General features: G+C 44.9%; 3 protein-coding genes across 3 annotated transcripts in view; 2 read left to right on the top strand and 1 right to left on the bottom strand.

The window, feature by feature from the left end:
- Positions 1–4,913: 4,913 nt before the first annotated feature.
- LOC119166968 (uncharacterized) lies at positions 4,914–16,363 on the top strand. The gene is made up of 5 exons (XM_075867299.1): positions 4,914–5,374; positions 7,074–7,253; positions 9,225–9,407; positions 10,968–11,139; positions 15,897–16,363. The coding sequence occupies exons 2-5, from the start codon at positions 7,229–7,231 to the stop codon at positions 15,934–15,936; spliced, it is 420 nt and encodes a 139-aa protein (XP_075723414.1). The 5' UTR covers positions 4,914–5,374; positions 7,074–7,228; the 3' UTR covers positions 15,937–16,363.
- A 738-nt stretch (positions 16,364–17,101) lies between these two features.
- Positions 17,102–18,003, top strand: LOC142765748 (uncharacterized). The gene has a single exon (XM_075867298.1). The coding sequence runs from the start codon at positions 17,259–17,261 to the stop codon at positions 17,799–17,801; it is 543 nt and encodes a 180-aa protein (XP_075723413.1). The 5' UTR covers positions 17,102–17,258; the 3' UTR covers positions 17,802–18,003.
- Positions 18,004–19,979: 1,976 nt separating this feature from the next.
- Positions 19,980–27,541, bottom strand: part of LOC119168238 (DNA mismatch repair protein Msh3) — a 39,836-nt gene continuing 32,274 nt past the window's right edge. Inside the window, exons 15-18 of the mRNA XM_037419643.2 lie at positions 26,280–26,434; positions 24,775–24,961; positions 21,190–21,301; positions 19,980–20,715 (exon numbers count right to left, since the gene is read on the bottom strand). Of these exons, the coding sequence (XP_037275540.2) occupies positions 20,513–20,715; positions 21,190–21,301; positions 24,775–24,961; positions 26,280–26,434 (657 nt within the window). The 3' untranslated portion in view covers positions 19,980–20,512. The remainder of the gene's footprint in view (positions 20,716–21,189; positions 21,302–24,774; positions 24,962–26,279; positions 26,435–27,541) is intronic.

Genomic DNA, 27,541 nt, shown 5'->3' with positions numbered 1-27,541 from the left:
CAAACTCACACTGCGATGAGGCGTAGCATTCTCGCTAAACACACGCGCGCATATGTTCTTCCTAAGGTCGAATTATTTACAAGTGGACCTTATAATCACTCATTTAACTTATACGGCTGATGCAACAGTCTTAAGTAGATACAAATGCTAGCTTTCAAAGCGACATAGGCACACTGTCCCAGCACATATATAAAAGACTTCCCACATGTATATGGGTTCGCTAGAATGAACTTTGACTTGTATCTGGACAATTAGCGGTTTCTCACGCTTGATTACGCCGTCAAAATCCGCAACTGAGTTTTTGCCAGCATAAAGCTGCTCTCAAGGCGTCTCCGTTGTACCAATTTTACAATGATGCTGAAAATTATATAACATTTCGTTTTGTTGTACCGCAGGTATTTCCGTCAAACAAAAAGACACTGCTACACTTCAGAGCACAGGATCAGCAATAAGTGTTTCAGTGGCTTTATTATATGGTGCCATTACGTTAGGGTAATTATAGCATAGTCTTAATAATTATAGTCACAGCGACGTCTGATCTACTTTGTTCGACTACATAAATGATAAAAAAAGATTAACGTATTAGTCTTTCTTTTATTTACTTCTTCATTTCCTTAGTCCAAAATTCATTTCGTCTAAATCGATTCTTTACATAGATTTATCGCCAGGTCTTTACCAGCGCGTCGGTTTTGATCACTTACATAAATTCCAACTGGTAGCCTGACTGCTTGCTCGTTTAGTGTTTTAATTTATCCAACGTTTCATTTTCATTTGATCGACGAGTTTGAGCGTGACAGATCGATTGCGAATCTCCTGCCACTCGTTCCTTTGATCAATCACCCTCAGTGGGAGTGCGGCATAATAAATCGAACGATCATCATCATCAGTATAATCAGTAGCTCTCTGAGAACTCCTATGTAACACAGGATGATTATCTTGCTGAGCCATTGATCAGCTCTCGATTTTTACTAGCCAATCTAACATTTATTATTTAGCTATTACACTGCAATGACTTAACATTCAAAAGAATGTTATATGTGACGATTACACCTGAGATAATCAACAAATTCTATTATTTCTCTTTTTTCCTTTTTTTTCACATTGTGCCAAATTAATCCCACAAAGTCAAAACAAAGTAATCCTATTCTCCTAGCCTGGAAAAGCTAAAGGTATTGACTTGCATTAACCATCGGCTTCTTGGCCAATCCCCCTTAGTGGGTGAGAGCCACAAAAGAAAGGATCAAGCAAGCAAGCAAACGCCCGATTGAAGAGTCTTCGCTAGCGAAAGATCGATCCAGTCACGCAGGCTATTGAAGTCCCATCACGCGTCTCCCAAAGGTACGAACAATACGATGATTCAGGTACGGTGCCACTTATACCCACCGCATATGAGAGACGGCGCAACGCTGTCCTAACCGAATCTGTCGTTCGCCCGAGTGGAACAGCGGCTGCGGGGCTCAGCTGCTGACCCCGAGGTTGCGGGTACGATCGCACCCCGCGGCGGTCACATTTCGACGGAGGAGAAATTGTAGGGGCCGGCGTACTGAACAATGTCAATGCGCGCAAAAGAACACCATATAATCAAAATTTTCAGAGCCTTTCACTACAGCGTCTCTCATAATGATGTCGTGGTTTTGGGACGTAAAACCCCAGATATTACTTTCAACTATATCTGTCAGTGACCTGTATACTAGCGCGCAGAACATGCGTAGAAGCAGCAATCACCGCCTTCAGCCTTAGTAACGTCAGGCCTGCGCGGAAGGCGCAGCAACATGTAGTCACAGCGACAGCTAGAAGAGCGGCCTTTCGGAGCCCTTTCTAAACACTCTACGGGTAACTGCTGCAAGCACATTGCTGGGTACCCACTACGGCATTAATAACGATAATTTCCGGGTAGTAGACCAGCGTTTGCTATGGTATTTTTCGCCATTCTTCTGAGAAGCGTTGTATCCGCTATAAACTTGCAAGAAATTTTGTGCCATTTGTTCATGCAGTGGCTATGACGACGATGAGGAATCATGCCTTAAGTGGGTGTGCGCCACAGTTAATAGGTGATCGAAAACAAGCTTTTGCAATGGGTTGGAGCATCAGAGGACCCGCTCGTTAGGCTATTCGCATTGTATAACGCCTCGTTGTTCGTTTGCTGTTCTAAAACGCTTTATTACTCATATTAAGCCGATTCCTTTCCCGACATCCAGCCTGCCTAATGCAAGTTTGCGATGAAGACCTAAGCACCGGCGTGTCTCAGTGGTAAAATAATACTGGGCTGGCACGCAGTGGACCCGGATTCGAGTCCCACTGTGTCCTTGGTATACTAGTTTTTTTTTTTTTTCTTAATCCGTGCGATAGTGGTTACGGACACCGGCGGCGGCGGACAACTACGGCACCGCGCGTGACTTGAGATCTCATAACAGGTTTCGCTGTAAAAAGAAAGAAAGAAATTGTGTCCATTGCTTCATGTTCACTCTCTTTCAGGTTCCACAACCGGTACTGTCGTAAGTGGAACAGTGTTCTCCTAAAATAAACTGTCCATATAGTTTGTTTCCCTAACCGCGTATTTTGTTCCATTCGCTACACATCGTTACCACCGCTGCAGTCTGATAAAGAGCACAAAACCGTAGAAACTCGCCGCGGCATAGCCAAGTGATACGCATTTACAGTTGTGCTAACCCGTTCTGCACTTCATGCAAAACGTTTTGATTGGACAGCATGGTGCTCAAACGCGATACAGCACGGGTGTGTTTTGCGATGTGCTCTTTTTATGCCAGCTCCCAACCCTCCGTGACAAAAGGTAAAACATGACGCTAACACTTCTGGTAGAAGGGTGTCCTATGTAAGTATACAACCACCTTCGTTGTGGTGAAGGGGTGTCCTATACGCAAGTACAACCACCTTTGTAGTGTGTGCGTGAGTCGGTTTGCAGGGCTTCAATACATTCAGCGTTTCAGCACGCTGCTCGTAAGTATAGCCTTATAACAAATGCCGAACGCCCGTCAAGCAGCAACTAACGAACCATTATTTCAGGTACCCAACCTTCGCAAGTATAACCTCGCTTACACAGAAAATTTCATGCATTATTAGTGATGCCTACGCAACGCCTTCTATAAAAGTATGAAACTTGGGTGGCGCTTGGACTTTAGCGTCTCGCGAATTGATAGTTCGCGCATTGTTGCAAGTTGAAAGGTGGCTCAATCAAAGCTTGTCACTTAGGCTCAATCTAAGATGCATACTGTGACCGAGCGTACAACTGTGGATGTATTCCAGCAAAGACACAATACACACCAAGATACCAAACCAACATTTACTATTACCACTTGTTGTTACGTGCTTTCGCGCGCGCCCTCGGGAGTTCGAACTTCATACGCTTTTACAAGCGCCATGGCCTCCGTGATTAGCTCCGGCAGCACGAGCTGATCACGGAGGCCACGCATTCGCGGTCGCCCGTGCGTTGTCGGCGAAGTTCTTCTCGAGCCAACGACTGTTGTTTTGCATCCTTCGATGGACTTCACATCGGTGCGGTAAGTTTACAGCATTCATTTTCTTTTTTCTTCTTTCTCGCTATGTATCGTCAGTAGTGTTCACCGTTGTTACGTACGCTCATTTAAATCGCTGTGACAATGACACACATTCATTGACAAGCGTACAAAAGTATTTAATTTATTTTAATTTACGTCACTATTACTACGCTATAGTTAAAGAGAGCAACTGATGGCCCCTGTATATTCAAATGATTTATCTTGTCGTGTCTAGCAAGAACACTGGCCCCTCGAAAAAAATCCCCCTTGTTTTGTGGAATTTTAGCTTTGCAGACTACTATCACCTTATATTCATAACCCTTTCTCTTTCGCCTCCACCCCCCCCCCCCCCTGGAAAAAGAAAAAAAAGTGGGGGTGGCCCCGGGTGAGGGCTAATTGTACATGCCACAGTTTAAGGAACCTATACTGCTCGCGCTGGCGGGGCTAAATCCGCTAATGACGATGCGATAGCGAAAAAACATATATTTATTGATAAGAAAACGACGTCCGGGAAACCAGAAAGCGTTCTTCTACGCAGGAATCCGTAAAGGTGTCTCCGAGCGTCGGCGTTTCCTGGGGTGGCCGCTTCATTTCCATCAACTGTCAAGTGGACGCACGGCGGGCAAAATGCGTTCAGAGAATCGCTAGCCCATTTCATCCATTTAATTAATTAATTTATTAATTTATTGCCCTCAAGTCCATACGGCGTTAAACGTGGTAGTGGGTACAATATTAAAATTTTCGCGCATACAACAACAACAATACAGCAAACAGAGCTCAGATCACAATCTCTGTAGGCGGTTACAACTCAAAAATAAGCGCTGGCTTCACCCGCAAGAAACTATGTCAATCTCCTATGCAAGAGAGTGGTGTAGGCCAGTTTCCTTTCGAACCATCTGTCGTCTGTGGCGCTCTGTGCTAAGGTGAATACCACACATATCGAAATGTAAAGGTTCCTCATTACCCTACCTAAAATATGACCCTTGGCTAAGCAGTAACGTCAGAATACCGGACAAAATTTGATTGGACGGAACGCCTACGCGAAATAGCTGATTTGCACCGAGTGGGACAGCGAGGTCGGTGGGTGGAGCTTATATTTGTTCTCAGGTTGTAACCGACTAGCTAATGCAACTATTATTAAAAATTTTTAAACATTCCATGATAAATCACGTCTGCTCGAGCATTTCGAAAGGCACGCCCGCAATGCAGAAGTGCTTTGTAAGCACGCCATAGGTAAGTCACTTGACGGACCGGAAGTAACATCGCGGAAGTTACAGGTACAACCCGCACGTCACGTTTCGGAAGTGGTAACTATATGTATGGTCGAATATAACCTAACAAGTCCGGAGGAAACAAAACTCTCGTCCAGACCACCGAAGCGCGACTTAAAGCACCCGAAATTGTTCATACGAAGGCGGGGTTGCCTGCCGTCGGGTTCGTGACGTCATTGTGGAATGCGCGCTCATTGGTGCAGGCAGCTGTGTTCATCCGCTTCCGAGGAGGGAATGACGCGGGCTTCTAAAGTTGTACCAGGCTATAAGTGTGACGTCATGAGGATGAGAGATGCAACTCTGCCGTGCATCAGAATAGTACTATATTATTCCGGCATTCTTCTAGCGTGTGCATTGCGTGCAACACCATCGGCTTTGTGATTATCGGTTATGACAACTACATATCGCTGCATTATGTATGGCGTTATCTTTGCGAGTTTAGTTATGTATATACCTTTTCCGTGCTTTCATTCAATTGTTCGTAATCACTGGCCATCTCTGTACTGTGGCGTTTACGCGTTCTTCTTATTTTTTTAATCGCAGTCATCGGAATAGACACGGCAAAGCCTGATACACCCCGACCGATCGGTGAGTTTTTTTGTGCCGTTTTGTGATGCGAATATTTTATAGGCAGTAAGCAAGCATTTGTTTGGATTGCCTTTGTGTATATTTAAAAAAAAAGTCATCTGCTGAGCTAAATATATGTCAAAAGGCTTCTAGAAACATGAAGTATAGGACACTAAAAAACAAGAAAAAAATAAACAAGACGATAAACTGAATAGACAAGAAGAAATATACAGAGAAAGATTGGACGCCCAATTCCCTCTCCACACGGGGAAGGAAAGGGCGAGGAGAATGAAGAGAAAAGAATAAGTTCAGTACAGAGTTGGCATTCCCGACGTCCAGTCGTCTTTTATTAACGGGCGTAGACGCGTCCCAACACACTAAATGATGTAAGGCTGTATTGAAGAGGAGAGTAAGTCTGTATCGGGAAGGAGGGTAAGTTCTCTCATACGAGGATGGTGCAAAGTCAGCCCTATGCCACTTCTCAGTCGGACCCGCTCCGTCATTGTTCAATGTGCAAGGCTATGGGCATGCATATTTTTGACAATATTTGTGGTAGACAAACACCATGTGCAATTCCAAGAGCTCCTCACTCCCGACCTCTACCCTGCAGAAAGTAGGAGACCAGAAGCACGTCATCGATGGAAGACGTCACAGCTTCACTTTGATTGTTGTACCCACCTTAATTCCTTTTATTTTCGGCCCTGCAACACTTTCATTTCAGCCTGGTCGGAAAACGCTGCCTATGGCTAGTCAAGGCTCCTCAGAACACTCGAGCCAAATATTATAGCGCAATGCGCACGGCCTGAGATGACTCACTATCTGCATTTCGGGCCGACCGGTTGTGCCGCCGCGATCTCCGACGACAGCGCAGCTCTGGCTGCCTGGGCTCCCCCTACGCCATCTCCTGCCGCCGACAAGAGCTCTCGCCAAGTGGTGGCCCGTCCTCGGACTCCTGCGACCGTTTCCATCCTTCCTATCTCCTCTTTAATTCCGTCGCTCGCTGACCCTGCGCCTCGCTCTCTCCTTCCTCTCTCTATATATACCTTTTTAATCCTATCCTTTTAATCCCTCCATACCCCCATCCCTTGTGAGCGACTGTTGAGGTATCGCACTCTGACGCAGACAGTTACGGGGCTCAGTTTTCTTTTCTTTTCTCTATAAGCATCGCATCAGAAAAAAAGGCCTGATATTAACAATGAGTTCTTTAAGTCAGTTAGAAATCTGTAGTAAAACTGTAGTCAGAAATCATTCTCTCTTATTTCTAAAAATGATGCCATACACACAAATTACCGCGCCATGAGCCCAAATCTACGACCGCTGACTGATTTGAGCATAGTAAGCTGCATAGTGACTGTGGCCACCACGAGAGGCCGCCACATGCCTGTGCGCCCCTTTTCCCCCTACCCCACCACGCGTTCGCCCATGGGCCTACGCAAGAACATTAGACAACGCGCCTTCAACTTTTCTCTCATGCAATGCCTCCTATAGAGCAGGCGTTGCATTACATTAGAGCAGGATTTAGCACGGGATTTCCAACTATAGCGCCTACGAAAAAACTAAATCAACACTATAGATATCGCGCGGAATCAAGAGTCACAACTACACCAAGACGGGCGCAAGGACTACATTAGAGTGCGATATTCACAGCAAATTTTTTAGAGCTACATTAGAGTATATTTGCATATATATTTATAATCATCCTAACTTGTTGCCCGTGCAGGTTTTTGCGATCCGCCGCCAGGTGTCCTGTGTCCCGGCAAGGTGGGCCCCACAGACGTCGACAGATCGCTGATACTGTTCCACCCGAGCGACCACTCGTGCCGCAGCTACCGGCACGGCCCGAACTGCCTCGTTGGCGAGAACCGCTTCCGCGACATGGATTCCTGCAGAGCTGCCTGCAGTAAGCGCCAACCACCACTTCTCCCGCCGAATGTTGGCTGAATCGTACAGGACAAACCAGTGTCGATGTTGCTCGTTTCCTGCTTGTAACCTCCTCCTCATCACCAGCCTGACTACGTTCACCGAGTGGTAACAGCCACTCTCACGTTTCACCTGTTAACCTGGTCCTGTGCCAGTTTCTATAATCTCACCTGTCCGCCTAACTTTCTGCTTCACGCGCTTGCCTTCTCTTGGAATCCAGCGAGTCCTATTAATGATCAGCAATCAGGCGCGTAGCCAGAAACGTTTTTCGGGGCGGGGGCACCCCCTTGATATGGTCTTTTTTTTTTTGCTTTCTATGCAATGGCGAACAAATCTTCGGGGAGGAGAAGGAGGAGGAGGGGCACGGGTCTGGTTTGCCACTTCCCGGCTACGCCCCTGCCAGCAGTTAATAAGAAAAAAAAATGACAGGTAGAACTTGAAGGGACCGGAGAGCAGACTGGAGCAGGGAACAAGGGAATGTTGACATTTTAGCCGATATCAACAAGAAATCGGAATGGACATGCAGTGCAAAGGCAAGATGGGTAGTATTAAATAAATAAATGAATGAATCATTAATGTAATAACACATAAGAGGCCGTGTTGCAAAAAAAAAAAGGCGTCAGCGGCATCGCACGTAAGCGATAAATATCAGCGGATGCTGAAAATTCAAGTCAAGATACGAGCCCGAATCGAACCGAACCTGGGCGACACATAACCATAGGCGCGGATTTGGGTGCCTCAATGCGCGCGGCCATCGAGGCACTCTGGCGCGGACGATTCAGTGCTGCCATCTAGTTGGGTGGTATCCGATGCTCTCAGCCATGTCTCCGGTGACGGCGCAGATGTTTTTAGACACCGTTAAAAAATAATGAGATAAGTCCCTTACAGGACATCTAGATACATGTATCATAATTATTCTCAATACAGTTACAATAGGTACCGGCACCACTTTTCGAGGTTTAGTTTACTGTGCCATGCAAGCCTCCTGCATACCGAGACGGATCTCAAGTGTGAGGCTCAGTAAACGTTGAAGTCGGTTTACGTATGATGCACCCACTGGCATCAACACTAGCGTGACGTCATATTTGCTTATGCGTCACAAACGGAGCGCATGGAAACAAGCGGCCGAAGAAACGAAGGAGCACCTCGCGCAAGAAGCTCATACCGTGTCGTGACGTCAGGGTACAGTAGGAACTAAGTGGCCAGTGGAACCAATTACTCAATTTTAATAAAAACAGATAAATTACTTCTTCTATTACTTTCGAATGCTTACCAGTACATTTTGTGAGCTCTCGAGGATTTTAGCCTTTGACCCGAGGTAAGAAAAAAAGAACACTGAAAAATTTTGTATCAGTACCAAGGGCGTCCGTCGCGCTTTTTGCAGGGAGGGGGGGGGGTAGTCATCTATAGTCTGGGGGGGCAGGGGGGGGGTCATCGGTCATCTGGGGGGGGGGGGCATTTGTTTTACTTGAGATTAGTCGATAGCGCGTAAAGTGAGAAATTGAATGGCATTTTTGAAGGCCAGGCAGGGGCAGATTCATATCCAGTCATTTTAGGGGGGAAGGGGGCACCGGAGAGGGCGCGGGGTCCTGACTAATTCGTTTTTAGAAGCACAAAAGCGACTCCATAGCATAAAAGGCACTGTTATGCGTGCCCAATGCTGTCAAACTAATTTCTCATAATGGGATATAGGAGGTGGAAGACAATAACTGGAAAGAGGAAGGCAATCTCCCCCCCCCCCCCCCCCCCCCCCCCCCTGGATTCGCTTCTGAGGCCAGGACCGCGGTGTGCTAAGCAAGCTATGTCAAGCTATTGCTCCTGCACAGGAAATTATCTATGAATTCGAGAGGGAGGGCACTGCTCCCCCTTGCAACCCCTTGTGGATGCTCGTGACCGATACCCCTTTATATACATCTATATGGTATCGGGGGGGGGGGGGGGGCGTTCGCAGCTGGCCCGCATCCCCAGCCTGCGTGCTCGGCGCCTGTGCATTTCCGCTTCTGCGTTCCGGGCAACGACACCAACAGCTCGCAGTACTACAACTACGCCGACTACTGCCTCGATGTGGCCAAGGGATCGTGCCTACGCGGCAATGGCTTCGGATCCAAGGCCGAGTGCGAAGACAAGTGCATAGGTGAGCACGCTGCGGACATTCTCGAACTGCTTTTCGTATTAGTAAATTAATGTTTCATTAAATCGAAAAAGGCCAAGCTTAATTGCTGCGACAACACACTTGAAAAGCGCCAAAACGCGCCAGAAAGTGCGGGGGGTGACACCACACTACAGTTCCCGCACCAGACATGGTGACGTCATACGAATTTCACGGTGTCCGCTAGGCCTACATATAGTTCCTAATCAGTAGAAGTGAAATACATGGTCTTCTGATCAATTCAGACATACAGCACCAAACTTCAAAAAAATTTTGTCGAGCCATTGCGGTCAACATACGTGCTAAACACTTAGAAACCCGCAACGTCACAGGTTTCGGCAGGAAGTTAAAATTGAAACATTCGACATCAGCTTCCTCATGAAATCATCGATACTTGAGTTTTCAGGGTATAACTCATCAAACTAATTTAATGTTTCGTTTTAGCGTCCCTTTACCTCCTTGTCGCGACTCATGAAGCGGATGTATTGTACGCGTCAGTTTATCTCTATATTCGTTTGATCATCCTGCACAACTATACAAAACCAACATACGTCGATATAACGTACACACGTACGACAAAAGTGAAACGTGTTGCTTGTCTATAGTCGGTTCATACTTACTAATACTGTACAGTGCAACTTTCAAGACAAAGAAGCGCTGTTCTGCGTGTCGATGTTCTTGCTTTGTCTCTCTCTTTTTTTTTTAAGCTGATAACCAGTATTCGGAAGTATACAATCTGAGAAATCAAGATAGGCCCAGTCAGACGAGCGAAGCACGGCAGCCGATCACCTCAGCGAATGAGGAATATTCCCGCTCTTGCTCTCGGGTAACGTTCGCTGCAGGCGGGGTCAAAGGCCGTCATTACGTCCAGTGTGCGAGCTTGGGTGCATCCGCCTTGAACATATGTACATCAAATCAACAAGTTTAATCGAAATCATTCGAGAATTGAAACAAAAAAAATTAGAGCCCATCTCTCTCCTTAATTATTGACGATGCCTCAGTGGCCACAGCAGCCTTTCTCTTTAAACAATGGCGGGACAGGTCCGACCGAATAAAGGAGTACATGTGGCAGACTATATAGACCTTTTTAACGGAGAGGAGGATCCCCTCCTTTCTGGGATGTTGCATGCGAGTACAAAAGCTAACGTCACAGCTTCGGCCCTGCATTTCTTGGGGGTCACGCACGTTAATAGCCCAGAGGGGCTAGTGGTCGCACCAGAAAGCCTTCGTTGACAAGGTGTATATGCGCTCCCGCCTTAGATGAGGGAAGGGGCGCCCCCTGTCCCCTCTCCCCTGTTTGCACTCCCCACTCGCGGCCTCCGCGATTAGCTCCAACAACGCGCATCGTTGTAACGGCACGTTGCAGAAACCAATCTCGGAAGCCACGCTCCCCTAGCGGAGGTCAGTGCTATAGTGGCTAGATCGGTAGGGCAGTGCTCCCGATAGCAGACAGCTCGCCACTAGACGGCGCAGGCAGCACTATCGCCCCACGCTCGCATGGTGGGTATTATTTTGTGACCTACTGTACGTCATCTCTATGTGCAGGGGAGGACAACGATCCGGCCCAGTGCTACAACAACGACGTAAGCCTGTGCACCATATCGGAGCATCTGTACCCCATTGCTTTCATCGGGGGACGCTGCGAGCAGCGGGTCAACATTTGCCCACAGTCCGTTGGCTTCACTAGCATCAACCACTGCGTCAAGATGTGCCGAAGGTCAGATGCATTTCCGCGTGTGTGCGTGCGTGTGTGTGTTTGGCTAGCAGTGACGTCACTGAAACCGCCATGTTGGTGCATCAACATAGTGGGGCTTGATATTGTGGCGTCTAAAGTGCCCGGATATTTTAGCACTACTATGCCGGGGTGTACCACGGCTCCGCTGACGTACTTCCGTCACGGAAGTGACGTTGTAAAATATACACTAAGGAATAGCAAAGAAGAGAAAAAACCATAAGTCAAGCATTTTTCGCGCGGAATCGAACCAGGAACCACCAGATTCTCAGCGCGCGGCACCTATCCACTACGCCACAACGTCTGGAATGCTAAATGGAAACCATTTATATGCACCTTACACCGTTTGGCGACGGCTTCAAAACTTTTGCGCGTTTTTGTTAGCTGTGGCGAGACGGCGTGACGGGCACATGTTGTGCGCACTCTAAAAGTCGTCGCCTCCACGGAGCGTGGTCTCTCCTGCGCTTACGCTTATCAAAATCGTAATTCAGGAGATATTGAAGGTCACTTCGCACGCTGCCGCGGCCGCGTTTACGAAAGGAGGCGTGCTGCTTAACACGACGCAGGAAGAATGGGGACAGTTGTTCGCGCTTGTCCTGTGCATACTTGTGCGCTCGTTTCGTGCGTATTTCTTTCCATTTGAACAGCGCGCTTTAAGTGTTGAGCTGTGACAGTTGTTGATCCGCGCTCGTCCTGTGTATGCTGATTTCGTGCGTGCGCTACAAGTTCCGAGCTGCTTGCCGTTCCTAAAATGACTTGAGGCTCGACCTGGTGCGAGAGGATATATAGGAGGAAAGCGTCGGAGTGCCGGAGGGTGTCGCCACTTTCAATGTCCCTTTCAGGCCTGAATTGAGATGAACTGTCCGTGAATGTCTACATTTTGCTCGATCTTACCATTCCAAAAAAGAAAATGAGGAAAAGCCCTCTTCTTGGGTAAGCTTTGCTAATTATTCCTAATTTGCATATATTTACATATGTAATTATTCTGCAGTCAGTCATGTTCAATTTTTACACATAAAAATGCACTTCTTAGGCCCAAAATGGACGTTCAGTTCGTTTTTGGATGTGTTCATTTTGAGCAAAAAAATATAATACTTATGAAGTTGGTCCTGGAACGCGGCACGTCGAGCGGCCCGTCCAACATCGCAGTGCTTTCACTAAAACAATCAGCTGCAGATTTACGCAGCACATTGGGTTGAATCGAGACGCGTTGTCTACGTAGAAGGTTCGATTGATCTTGTGCGCAATGTACCTTGCCCTGGCTTTCTCACTGGTTCGAGAAACTGGCAAAATAAAGTTGCGCCGACGTATGTGGACACTGCGCCTGAAGGGGATCTCAAGGGGTTTTAGTGGTGTCAGGTTAAAAGGGCCCTGCAGCACTTTTTTAGAATCGTCACAAAAAGCTGCCGATCGGGAGTTGGGCTTCTGAGAACACACGAACTAAACATTTCAGCGCAGCACGCGACCTAGAATGCGCCATTGATTATCAAAGACAGCTTGGAATCGTTCCCGCTCTTCTCGACAAATCATGCCATAAATCCGAATGGCCACGCCATAAACCCAAAGTCTATGGCCATTGGCTGATTTGAGCATAGCGGGTTGCGTAGTTACAGCAGCCACCATGAAATGGAGCGACGTGCTCGCGACCACACTGAAAGTAAATTACATGTTCGAAAAAAAAAAAAAAAAAAGAACAGAGAGTGCTCAAGGCCATAACGCGCGCTGAACAAGGCACGCATTTCCTCGCTCACTTGTAATTACTCCCGTTTCCCTTCACGTACCTTTCAGTGCGCTCGTTACGAAAAGAAAGAGGGCGTTTGAAGCGTGCGAAAAATGTCCGCGACACCTGCTTGCGAATTATTGCGACAGTCGATTCGCGGGGCAATAAAGCTCTGTAATGAAAGCATTCGATGATTGCTTAATAGCTGTAAATGCTACGCGGTGTGGCGGCTTGACTGCCACACCTTAACGTCACAAAGGCCACCATTTCGAAGCAGCAAAGCCACCGTTAAGGATCTGGGTGCATGGCGTTGCGTGCAAGCTGCAATAACTAACAGTGTAAATAATCAGCTCATTTCAACAAAGTCTAGAGCAGTAAACTCACATCACTATAACTGTATTAAAGGTAACAGACAATGATGCAAAGTGAAGTACAAATGAAAAAAAGTGGACTCAAAGATAACTTTTTGTCCACTTTTCAAAACATAAAAGACAAGTGGGCAAAAAGATAACGAAATTAACTGAACAGCCAATTCACCTCCTTATATGAGCTATATTTCCTTAAGGTAGTGCTGACACAAATTTGAAATATTTTTTGGTACTTGCTCTAAATAGAAACACTAGTGTTAGGAAACTATACTAAGAGTATTGTGGTACCTGGGAATGCATCCAACACACCGTTCATTTCGCTACTTTCAAAAAACACTTTCGGTGTCAATATCGAGGCGGCGACTTCTCAGTCACGTGCCACTGCAACGTGACGTCACTGGGCGACAGAACACAATTCGAGACTTACTAGCGGCTGATTCGTCATCCGCCCGTAGCGCACGTAGACGATGAGTGAATCGTTGTCCTGTGGCCCTGACAGTGATTTCTGCTATTCAAGCAGCATGCAGGACGCAGAGTTCACAAAGTCAGTGGAACTGTGCTGATTTGTTGTCAGGATAATAGTCATTGCAGTGTGACTGGCTTGTCTATTCTCAGGACTGAAAACTTGAAAATTAAATACCTCGAGTGTTCGGCCGAGTAGGTAGCTCACTGTCACGAAAATTTCCATAGGGCGAGAAAGAGCACGACTGGATCGAGAAAGAACTGAGACGAACAGTGTTTGTCCACCCCAGCTCTCTTTTCATCTGCTAAGGGTTGTTTTCTGTGTTGTTGAAATGTTGCTGACGTCAAACATCAAAGTAAGCTATTTTATACATGCTCCAGCACCTGGAGAGCGCTAACAGTGCATAGCAAGGAAACAAAAAAACGTCCCTTTTACGATGTCTTTAATTCGTGTCAGCAGTCCATAAATAAGAGCGATATACTGTGGCTTGTAGGGGGGGGGGGGTCAAATGTTTCAATTTTGCATGTGTATACAAACACGCGCTCACACAGATGCACGTTAATATAAAGTGATTGAAACCCCTCCCCTCTCCCCCCTAAAATTCTGGCCAAGTCCGCGAGGGCAATGAGTGTTCATAGCTACCAGTGCACGCGGTTCAAGTCCGCCCTGTGGTAATGTAAGTGCAAGATGGGTGCTAGTCTGTAATGATTGATTTTGTGTCTTACCGTGAAAAATTATTGGATGAGAGATGCAGAAGGCACGAGACATTAGTACAAGCTTTTAGCTTCAACGTTTACGTGCAAACTCCTGGGCATATACATATATGAACATATGAGAATGCACGTGTCGGCGAGCTGCATACTGTTCCTTTGGATTTCTGTCTACAGAGATGTTCTGCCACGGCTGTGGAACAGCCGTCTGAGCGTTCAAGCGTCCTATATAGACTGCTAAGCAGGGACCCAATTGGCATCTCTTTTGCATATACTTTCAGTTACTATCATTTGAACCAACAATTTTAGTTTTTACTGCGTCTGGTGTTCTATTCAGAAGACGCCACACTCTGCAGTTGCTAAAGTTACGTTTGGCATGTATTGAAACCTTTCTCTCTCGCAACTTTTCCAATGCCACTAACTGGTCTGTGTTACCTTGGGGGCCAGTAAATACAAGTTAATATCAGCTGATTTGCAGTGAACCCATGAGCCAACATTGCTCTTAGCACTATAATCTTCTAGGAGAAAGTTATTGCTACTTTAGAGTTGTAATGTTCGTATTAAATGGATATCTTTAAGAAGACTGATATGAGCGAGACCAATGCAGCGTCAAGAGTAGTGCATTGTACATCACCCACAAAAGCTGATAGAGGAGCCGCGCTTGCTACCATTTGGACATAACTTGAAGGGGCCCTGCAACACTATTTGAGCATGGTCAGAAAACGCTGCTGATCGGTACTAGAGACTCCCGACAACACGCGGGCCAAATATTATAGCACAGCACGCGGCCTGGAACTCACAACAAATCATCAAAGTCAGCTAAAAATTGCTTTCTCTTCTCTCAACAAATGGCGGAATATGCCCAAAAATCACACGTAGTAAACCCATCTATCAGCCATTGGCTGATTTGAACATGGCACGCTCGCTTGTTACAGAGATTGGCGCTAAAGGCCGCTACTTGTGCGCGCACGCGGGACCACACTGAAAAAGATGCGCATTCGAAGAAAAAAAATGAAAAAAGTGCTCAAGGCCATGAGGCGCGTGTGAACTTTTTCTGTGGCCCTGCCATCTCTCCCTGCGTAGCTTCCAGCGCTTTCGTCGAACGAGAGAAGAGAGAATGCATTGCAGCATGTGACAAACTTTTGTAACTCCAGTCACACTGGGGGGGATTCTTAAAATGTTTGCGGTGTTGAATTCGTGAGGCAGTAAGCTCTTCCAGGGAATTCATCCCATAGTTACTTGAAAAAGTGTTGCAGGGCCCCTTTAAGTTACTGCTGACCTAACATTAGAAATTAGACATAATATAGAAACATGCCTTTCCTTTCTCGTATCGAAGGTTATTGCAAACTGGACATAACTTTAGAGACTGCTGATATAACATTAGGCATTTCCTTTTTCGTATCGAAACTTATTGTGAAAATTGAGCGGTGAGCGATTACATTGTGTGGCATAACAAGTACTGCCGCTACTTTCAATTGCAGAATAACCCCCGTGGTCCCCAGTGTCGAACCGGTCCTGTGAAGTGCCGCATTTGTCGCACGAACTCGCGCGCACTCATCGGTGTGGTGCCAAGCAATGACCTTCAGTGCAACACTGAACGTCCATTTCTCACTTCTTTTTTTTTCTCTGCAGTATATATCCGTGTACATTTTGAAATTGTCAGTTTGTGCTGGTATATACATAAAAAACTGATATGAACACTAACACTGCACACCAACCCCTTAGCACATAACAATAAAACACTCAGTTAGGAAATCCCTAAAGTTAGTTGAAAGTAACCTCCTAATATACATTTCTGTGTCCATACTGCAAGATCCTCACATTTCCAAAAGCATGAATTCAAAACTTAACATAACAATCGCAGATTCAACAGAGTGAAACAAATATCATGCATTTAATTTCAAAAGTTACAAGATGTACTCAATAAACCTAACTATCTCTCAACAAATGTGACTGCTATGCCTTTTCTGTCATCTCCAAATCGTTCGTCACATAACGTCCACAGGGTTTCAGTGTGTGCTCCCTTCAGTGAACCTATAAGCCATAGCATAGTGCATTCCACCTTTGCCATATATAAAACGTTATACTATGTCTACTTGCCGTTTCAAGTCTCTTAACTATAAGCATAAAAGATTTCCCATAATCGCGCATAAAGCTGGAAGTGTACATACTTCCACGATTTTCGTTGCGTAAAGAGGCCAGTTATTTTTTTTGCCGAGATTTACCTCTTGAACTTTGAGCACTGCTCAGGTAACAAGATTTCAGTATGTTCCAGTGAACACAAGACTTTTATTGTTAATTTAGAGACCTTCACTGTAACGACTCTACTACGCATAGCTTGCCAAATCCTGCACAACCAATCAACGAATCAGTAGTTGCCACACAGGTGAGCCACCGCCAGTATTTTAGTATAACAGCAGCCAGGGCTTTATGCAAGAGGTCCTGTCAGCAAAATGTACAAGTCCACACGTCTTGCACTTTGATTTCGTTGTTGTAAACGTTGGCTCAATGAATGGCTCCACCCCACAACCTATTGACATGTGTATAACTAACAGGCCCTGTTTATTTCTAAGGCACACAGCATCTACATTTATTACTCAGTCTAAAAGCAGAAAAAATTTGAAATAGCATTGAAGTAATAAAATCACCGAACTATTTCTTGATGCGAATTCCGCAAGAAGTCTCACTAGCTTCCACAGCCTTGCACCTGATGCGTGAAATGAAGTTCGTACTGAAATGTACAACCTGGATGGCTGTCTCCCCATTTCAGCGAGAACCAATACCCCTGGTGGGCCAGCTCGTGCGACCTGTTCGACATCGGCGACGCCGCGGACTTGAACTCTATGACCGTATACAAGTTGCTCAATTCCATAGCCCTCCACTCACTGTCCGCCAGTGAACACGCTGACAACGTGAGGCGCAGGTTTGTCGAAGTCGTCTTCTCAGACTCCGAGTTCGAAGAGTCCGTGGCCCATTTTAGACAGCCGTGGCTGCCGGAAATTCCAACAGATCAGTTGGATGAGTCCACAATGCCAGAGGAGGCCTACCGAACGGTGTTCCACACGGCGTACAACTGCTTGCAGTATTATGAGCTAGCCGTGGGGCAAGCTGCGTTGGAACAGATCAGATTCCACAAGCCCTTCCAGGAGATGTTTGGTGAGCTGCACCAGGAGATGATTCAGCTTCTTTGCAAGGTGCTGCTCGGCATGGAGCACTTCGGAGTGGAGTTGGGGCCAGAGGTGGAGCGGAACGCGATGCCCGCTGAGTTGAAGAACCTGGAGCACGACAACCAGCGCAACCTGCGTGACTACCTCACCCTGCGCGACTACCCGCAGCTCGCGCGGCGCCTCTCCGAACTTTTTATTCACCTTCGCGACCGTTACTGACGGTTCTTTCACGGACACTTGCACCAAATGCAACGTGCCACGTTCCGATTCCTCTCTGCTTATGCATTTCTTGATGGGCTGTGGCAGAACTCGATTCACATTGCGACTAGTACACTTTCCCAGATTCGGAACCCTTCAAGATTACTCCGGCCCTTCCGAATTATTGCTAGTTCTGCACATTCATGACTTTTTATTTGTACCTGTCTCTGAAACGAAGCTTTGCATACTGGCAGGTGCTATCTAAATACGTGGCATTGGAAAAAAAGAAGGTGATTTGCCCAGTGTTCACTGCTTCGAAAATGAAGCTGCATTGAGCACAAAGAAAAATTCAGGCTTCATACAGAAAAAACCAGGTTTGAAGCTTTTAAAAAAAAAAAAGGTCATTCACAAGCCTGCCATTAGGGATAGGAACCCAGTGAATGATGCCCGTTTGATGACTGGACATGCCAAAGTCAATCTCGTGCGTCAGGCTTTGAAATGTGTCACCAGTACTCCAAAAGCGCCACGTTTACAAAGGCTTGTGCAGTAAACGAAATGATTTTATAATTAGTACTATGTATCTTGTGTCAAATTTCTGTTAGAGCTGAGCAAATAGCAAAATTTTGGGTGCAAAGTGAATTCGAATAATAAAGTTTGAGTGCAAATCAAATCTAATCATTTTTTAATATTTCTCAAATACTACTTCGAAGCAAAAGTTGCTGAGGATCTTTAAGCATACTCTTATGTAGGATAGGAACACTAAAGTGTTTGTTTTGGCTAGGTCGATCAAGTACTGGAGGGGTACTATGTCACATTCCCCAAGTGGCTTATAAAGATAGACAAAATGCTGATGCCAATCATTCTATAACCCGTTTACCGATTCCAGAATATCTTTAGTGAAAACTGTGTGGAAGTGCGGTAAGAATTTGTTGTGCCTGACACGGTGGCAAGAATTATTACGAAAATTGCAACAAAACACAACTAAAAAAAAATCGCTCCGCAATAGTAATACGGGGCACTGCCATTTTGAGCCTCGTCGAAAAGAGCATCTTTCTGTCTTCAGACTTCCCGCCTCAGCTGGGTGTTCCATCCTGAAACGAGCGCAGAATAAGGAAATGTTTCGAGCTCATTTCAAGGCTTCTGATTGGCTGCATTGGCATTGTTGCTCCAGCACGAGTCTCCATTGGCCCAATACTCGCTCCGGGTGAGTGTCGTCTGCTTGCTCGTTGCGAGGTCGTGGCTGCCGAAAATTGCGCTACTGAGTAACGCGTTTGCAGTCTTCTTGTTTTGTTCACGGGTCAACGATAATTTAGAATATAATTACACTTAAGTTTTGCAGCTGCAAGCAGAAGCTCAATTCTCAGATTATGATAGCGTGATGTGTTCATCGCAAACATCGGAGATGCACATCTCTCTGACTCATCGGACTCGTGATTAGATTGACCTTCAAGACGGGGCTATCGTGAGACGACTGTTTGTACTTGTGATTGAATGTGACGTACTACTTTGAAACACTGGGCACCACAACCACCAAAAAGACTTGTTTTTGGGCAAGTTGGTGCATACTTGGTGCAGAAGACTTTCTTCTTCTCTTCTGCTCTTCCTTCTTCACGAAATGTTTTTTGCGCCTCAGTCTTCTGCACCACAACCACGCATACCGAAGCTGAGCTTACTACTAAGAGTTGTAGCTAGGCCTAACTCCCCTCACAGCACTGACGCACGAGACGAATCTGAACTTTGCGGGCAAGAACATCACACTAGCAGACATGCAAAGGCGAAGGAACCACAGTGGGCTTTGTCGCAAGCAACGAATTGCAGTTCTAGCAGACCCCTTGAAACTGTGAACGGGCATTTCACTCATTGGCAGCAGACCTCGTGCCAGGACCATCGCGCAGTGACTGCTCGAAGCACCGGTGGAAATGGTTTTGCATGTCAGCATCCCTAAACACAAGAACAAGCACAATGCATGCCGACTTATCATTTCCTTAAGTTTCCAGAAGTTTGAATACCTACTCCGAATGGTCACATTCCGGTGCGAATCAAAAGCAAACACTATTAAAAAAACACCCGCACACCCCTGCACACCCCTGCTCCGCACAAAAATCCGCACACCCCTGCTCTCATTGTTCCTCAGATGTAGTTTAACGAACTGCAGGACCTGCTTCTGTTCAGACATAGTATAAGCCATGCCACCTCTAATCTTGTACACAGAACTTTATTTGAATTGCCTCAATGAGTAAGTTTATTTTGATTCCTATAGGGTTTTAATCCTGAGCATTACATTTCATGTAATCATGCATAATGAAGCGTATTTGCATATTTTACTCCTTATATTTGATAAATAACTTTCTAGCTGCTACTTTCGGTTTACAGTAAGATTTACCTCTCGAGATCTAAGCACAAACAGGTACCAAGATCTAAATGCAAGTTAAAGCCTCCGAATCAAACAAAATTAATTCAGACCTTCATACAGTGTCCGAGAGTATGGCTAATCCCTAAAGATAAATCAGTGGGTGTTTTTCATGCAACTTAGCTCCCAACAGAGCTTTATTAATGCATCAAAGGTAGTTATGTTTCGGTACTAGCAAGCACATTGTCGGGTTAGTCTTCACAACCCCAGACAGCTCAGCACACGCAAAAGGATTCACGAGACAAACATACATACGGAAACACCTAGAAGTGACTGTACAAGTACCTAACAATTGGAAGTGCTTATCTAAGGGTCGTCCTGACTATCCAGGGCTTTCACTTAACGCACTGTGACACGCTTCCAGCTGAACTTCTTCCTTGGCCTTCATCACTTTTTGAAGCTCCATCGCTTTTTCGCGAGCACGGCCAACGACATGCTCCGGAATCTTTGCGAGTCTGGCAACATTGAGTCCGTAACTCTTCTCAGCTGCGCCGGGCTGTAGGCTGTACAGAAACGTCACTGCCTCTGAAAAAAAAAAAAGAAACGTAAAATAAAATTTGACGAACCAGCTGTACTACCGCCAATACAACTTGGGAATATTACGGGATACTGAAAGGAAGCTTTCAACTTGGAAGCTCTCAATTAAATGGTTGGCTGACCGCTAATCCTTAACCATCCTGAATATAGGGCACGACCTAACGAAACCAACACACTACAAAGCTAACTATAGACATTACTTGTATACAACCGCCTGTTTGTGGCACGAAGCCACAAGAAAATTCGTACGGATATCCTTGTAGGTCTCTGCAGATCTCTTTTGCATCACATTACTTGTGTGTTTTAGTAATTGTGACATAAATGGAGGAAATTTAAGATGAACAGGCAAGCCAATTCACGCTCAAAAGCAGTCGCACCAATCTCAAACAGCTCCACATTGCATACGAATTTCCTCAAGCCCTACGACAACATGCGAGAAAATGGCATTCGCCTGCGACTCACCTTCATGATCAACATCAAAGGCCGTGTGGCAGTTCACGACATTGTCAGGATGGAGATTTTTCATCCGAGTGACCGGTGGGTAGTGGGTCACGAACAAAGCCATGCACCGTTTCTTTGAACCAAATGAAGAAACAGACTTGCTCTTAGTTGTAGCACAGTTGAACCCAACTATATTTGGCTCAGGCAAATTGAACTATCCTTGATATCAAACGATTTTTGTCACAACAATGCTTTAACGTAAGTGCATAGAAAAATCTAAACAGACATCAAACGAAAAATCACGTTAAATCACCGGAGTCAATAACGATGAGCGGGAGAAGCAGTGGGATCGTTCGGTGTTGCCGTAAACCACCCACGACATTGACCACTCACACATGTAAATGAGTGCCGAACGGTATACAGTCATCATCATCATCGTCGTCGTCGTCGTCATCAGTCTGACTACGTCCACTGCAGGACAAAGGCGAAGGCCTCTCCCACGTTCCGCCAGTCAACTCGGTCCTGTGCTTGCAGCTGCCAATTTATACGCGCAAACTTCTTAATCTCATCTGCCCAGCCAACCTTCTGTCTCCTTCTAACCCGCTTGCCTTCTCTGGGAATCCAGTTAGTTACCCTTGATGACCAGCAGTTATCCTGTGTACGCGCTACATGCCCGGCCCATGTCAATTCTCCACTTCTCCACTCTTGATTTCAACTATGATATCCTTAAGCCCGGTTTGCTCCCTAATCCACTACTATATATATATATATATATATATATATATATATATATATATTGAGCAGGACTGATAGTTGGGTGTACAAACTCACGGGACGAAGAAAAGAGACAGAAAAAGGCTGCGCTTGGTTGTGTCTCTTTTCTTTGTTCCGTGAGTTTGTGCGCTGGTACTGCCCGTAATATATATATATATATATATATATATATATATATATATATATATATATATATATATATATATATATTGTTTTGCCTTCATGATTACTACTTTGCGGTATCGTATCCAGCCTGAAGTAGGCAAAGACGAGGTCTAAGCACATTCCCTGGTGGTTGTTGGTTGCTTGCAGTTAAACGAAAGGCATCATACAGCAAAGCAAGACATCATCTACTGCACAAGACAGTCATTGTCCATGATCATCATCTTCACTGTCATCAGCATCATTGTTGCCATGTATAAACAAATTCTACTGAACTTACATCACGAAAATGCGGTGGCACTGTTTTGGTAGGCAAAAGACGCTCTGCTTACCACAGTTTCTGCTGTGTTTTCAATGGTGCATGTGGTATGTGTCAAGCAACGAGAAAAAGCAACATCAAGCAGCGAGAAAAAAAAAAAAACAGTATGCCGACGAGCTGCGTTGCAGTTGGATGTGAGTCGCGTCTCACAACTTAGTTTTGTTCGTTGGCACACATCGCAGCCCTCAGCGCTTATGGCGGAAGCTATGTGCGGATGTCGCTATAATTTTACACATAATGTCGACGTTGGACTACCTGTGTTCACAAACATGGAATGGGTCTATAGTAGACACCCTGCGTGTGCTGTGCGGTGATGGTAAAAAGATAATGTGCCGTCTGGAACACCCTTTTTGTTCATTGTCATCATCGACATTGTCAGCGGTGGCCACAGCACGACAAGAGGACAGGTCTCGTTCGAAAGCTGCTTCAAATCTAAAGAGCAGTCGGTACACTTGACATGTCGAATAACGGGGGAAACAGCCCAAGAAGTTGGCTTTTCCTCAGAATTTTTTTTAATGCTATAATTCAGGAGATTGAAGAAGACACTGCACAAAGTGAGCAGAAACTACCACTTGGCATCATATGCTTTCCACACTGATGATTCCCTGTCGTTGCACCCCTGTCTTGCAGGGTCGACATTTACTTCTCCACTGGTTTGTTAGCCCGATACACTCTAACATCATTTCAAAAAAGTTGCATATTACATAAAAATTAGTTCATTATTTTTCTAACCTTTTTCTTAACACTATGTCTATTGCAAGGCTATTCCTGATTTGACTTTGTTATAACCGATATTTCGTTATATGCAGGTTAGTTATATTGAGGTCTGAGCGTGGACGCCATAAAACAAAAGAACCTGCTATGCTCCACCCAGCTGGCAATAAACGACCCAGTCGAACTTAGAATAACAGAAGCCTTACGTTGCGGCAGAACACAGCAACCCAAAAAGCAGCTCGGCGAGATATTGAAAAACGACGCTGACATCAAGGCTACGGCAGACTAGACACTTTGACCACCCGATGGGTACACGCAAGTATGTATAAAGATTTTGACATGCTATTTTACACTGATACTATGTTCTCTCACGTATAACCTGCCCCCGCACATAGCCCAACATCCCCAATACAAACTGCAGAAAAAGTCCAAAATCAAAAAAAAATTGTCACGAAGGTATTTTTCATATGATATCATAAGGCGGTGCCATGACACCAACTTGTGCTTTAGGATCCACACACCAAGCACAATACTTTCAATTAAAAGTTGTAGTATATCAAATTATCTGATACCTATACCAAACTAGTTCACAATTTTCAGTAAGTTTGACATATGCACTTTCGAGCACAGCAGCAGTAGCAAAAAGTGATAGTAAATAAAAGTATAAAGTACGAGTACTACGACTAGTTGTGTACGTGTCTGAACAAACAATTGCAGAACGCTTTCGCTGTAGCAGCAACTCATTCACATTCGATCCAGGACCAAATGCAAAGTATTGACACTATGAATGCAATAAAGAGTGCTGAGTTCTCCCAATCTATGTAATTAAAGCTGGTTTGTTAAGTTACAAAAGAACAGTCATGGTGTTCCACACTCGGTCATGTCGTAGGCTATATTGTTTTTCATTTTACTCGTGGCTCAACTAGGCTCACGTTCAACAGCTATGACAAATTGCACAAAATGGCCAAGCAGATACAGGCGGCATTACTTCAAAGATATTGACATGTTTTGCAAGCCTCGTTTGCTTCTCCCCTTAATGTGATCACACAGGGGGCTATTGCCAGGGTCATCATTTCTAAACGAAGTTAGTTGTGATTTGCGCGACAGCATGCCAGGAAAATTATATTTAATGCCACTCAATGAAAACCACGTTACCTTTGTCGTTTCCACGAGTCAAAAGGCGCTCACTGTTGAACCAAACTGATTGTAATACTATATCCGCCTTTAACCGAAGTGTTTCCCTCAAACCACCTATCCTAGCATCACTAAGACACGACAACGGCAAAAAAAATATGAAAAATATTCTGTCATACCAAAGCACTTCAATCGTCTTCCTCTTTGCTACAACACGAAAGAATGTGAACTGTCTCAAATAGTGGTGTTGAATAAATAATGAAGAGTTCGTAAGCATCTTACCACAGCAGATTTGTGAAGGCGCATAGTACGTATTCTGACTTTCAAGACTTGCACTCTTGGTGTGACTACTTCGTGCCTTGATTGTTTGTGCGTTTAGATTGTAACAACTATTCGACTTCCCCTCTGTTAAATACCCCTAGAACAATGCCTTCGGGCAATTGTAGCATCACACAAAACAAACAAATACACAAATAAATAAAAGGTAGAACACAGGAACCGACCTCTTCCACGATGTGACGAAGCGTAGCCCAAGCAATGGCGGTGCCGTCGTGCGTGGCGGTGCCTCGGCCCAGCTCGTCCACGATGACCAGCGAGTGGTCAGTGCATCTGTCCAGGATCTCTGTGGTCTCCAACATTTCGCTCAGGAACGTGCTTCGCCAGCGAGTGATGTCGTCCTCAGCACCCATCCTGTTTCAGTCGCAAAAGCGCGGCAAAAAACTAGCAAAAGTTATGCCAGGCAAAGGACATGAGCAGAAGTAAATATGCGTAAGAACCATTTCAGTACTATGTTCAACTACTCCGAATGTCTGTTGGAGTCTTAAACTAAATGATACCACCTGTACACAATGGATTAACTGGTATATGAAAGTTTGATGGCGTATCGTCCTGTGAAATAATGTTCTTGTTTCAAAAAATGGAATGGAGGTTTCATCATTGGGGTATTTTTGCAAGTGTCCAGACACTAATATTTTGCCTTTTGCTTTCTTTTAACTCTCAGCCGACTGCTTCAAATTTTGAAAAGGTACAACACCAAACAAATTATTTTATAATCTACACTCAAACCTCATTATAACAGTCACATCTGCTCCCAAAATAACTTCGTTATATCCAAAAATTCAAACCTTTATCTGTAACACTGTAACACAAGACTTCTTCACTTGCTTCATTATAACTGATGATTCGATACATCCGCATTCGTTAATTTGAGGTTTGAGCATAATATATTGTTCTTTTCTGGTGTTCCCACTAACTATAAAAAGATGAGATTACCTGTCATGCCTGCTCAATATCTTGTCATTTTCCTAAGGATGTATTCTGCAACCCTGTCAATAAACACTAGATCGAAGTGGTGCTGCATTTGCTGCATTCCATCGCTTGATTTCACAAGTTTAGGATCAATTATGCACTAACTCATGCTCACAACCAAATTAAGCACAATGCAAAGTGCGCACATCACTTGAAATGACTTGCACATTAATAAATTACTCAATTGAAGTTCAGCACCTGCGCTGTATGTATCGTAGTCTGCTTGTCCGTGTTGCTTAAATATTGCACTGCTGTTCACAAGATCACATAAATGATAAAACAGATTTTTTTTTTTTTTCACTTTATCAGACTATCAAGATGCACATTTCAAGCAGCGTTCTTTTTCCACTTCCAATCTACTCTTCATTTCCCCGCATGATATTTCTCAATACAAAAATGTTATTTAATCATCCCTTCTTGAAACTTTTGATTCTGTCCTGCTATGATGATAACGGGAAAATCAAAGGAAAGCGAAAAGAAAAGATTAGGAGAAAGCGTCTGAACAGGTCAATCTTGCATGGCTGTACTTGAAAACATCAAGGTACGCCAACTTTGTTACAAACACAAAAGTGTTAAGTATTTTAGATAAGACATTCAACGCTCCCATTTATCAAACACTCATACTTGAACAGGAAACTTCTTCACTGCAACAGCCAAATTAAGATTCGGAACGCCCTACGGTGAATCTCGCATAGCTGACCTGATGTAGACGCCGTCGATCAGGCTGATGGCTGCTGATTCGGCCGGCACGTAGGAGCCGAGATGCGCCATGATGACAACAAGGGCCACTTGTCGCATGTATGAGCTCTTGCCGCCCATGTTGGGGCCGGTGATGATGCAACAGCGCATGGTTCCCTGGGACGGCGTGACTGAGTGTTGCGATCACTATGAGAATTATCACTACACAAATGATGAGAAGTTGACTAAGTGCAGAAAAAGTGCTTAAGAGTCTCCTTTCTCCTTGAATGATGATATAAAACATCGTCGCTAACTAGTTCTACACTGAAGTTGTTTTAAGTCTACCTTGCCCCATTGTTGTAGTAGTGGTGATGCTAGTAATAGTAGTATGTATCGGGCAGTCCACATGACTAAAAGAGTGAGCAAATAAAGAAATAAATAAAATAAATGAAGTGTAATAATAGTGAGAATGATGATGCTGACTTTCAAAAGTGTACAATATACCGAGAAAGTAATTCACACTTTCATGAGTTACATTATTAGAAATTCAAAATAATTGTGCATTTTCATTAAATACATTAGTTATAGACTTACACTAACTGTAATAAACCCAAAAAGACAAGGCACCTCGGTGCACAAGATGGTCATAGAGATGACACGGAACTAGGCAGGATTGCGCCTGCGCTGGTGGAAAATCATGTGACGCGGGCGGCTCAATGAAACGCTATTGCAAGAGCCAGCAGGTCACGTTATCGCGCTAAAAATTATGTGCCACAACACATTTGCTGAAATGCAATTGCCCGAGGCTGCAGGTCACGCGACCTCGTCTTGTGCAATCGAGTGTAGGCATGAATATTCCAAACATAGCAGTAGGTTTACAAAGCCGCACCATTTCGAAACCCATACGCTCCTGTTTCCTGGTGCTCACGGGGTCAAACTGGCTTAATTCTTTGGTGAATGGTTCTTTTTTCCTGCGCCTACAGAGTCGGATAACCCGCCTCAAGACACCGTCGCTTCATCATCAGCTTTCGAAGGCCGCATTGGCGAACACCTTCAATACATATACACTCAAACCTGTATATTACGAACCCAGACATAACAAAATATTGGTAATAATGAAGTAAATGAAAATAGTCTTGCAACAAACATAGTGTTTGCAATATACCTTTGTAACGAATTTTCGGACGTAACGAACTTAGTTTCGTGTAAGATGCAACTTTCATATAATGAGATTTGAGGGTACGGTTTTTGCGGTTTGTTCGTTATTCTAAGCCCTACTGCTTC

Source organism: Rhipicephalus microplus, chromosome 6, assembly GCF_043290135.1.
Source record: "Rhipicephalus microplus isolate Deutch F79 chromosome 6, USDA_Rmic, whole genome shotgun sequence".
NCBI lineage: Eukaryota > Metazoa > Arthropoda > Arachnida > Ixodida > Ixodidae > Rhipicephalus > Rhipicephalus microplus.
Note: the sequence above shows the minus strand (reverse complement) of the source record. Positions and strands in the feature narration are given on the sequence as shown.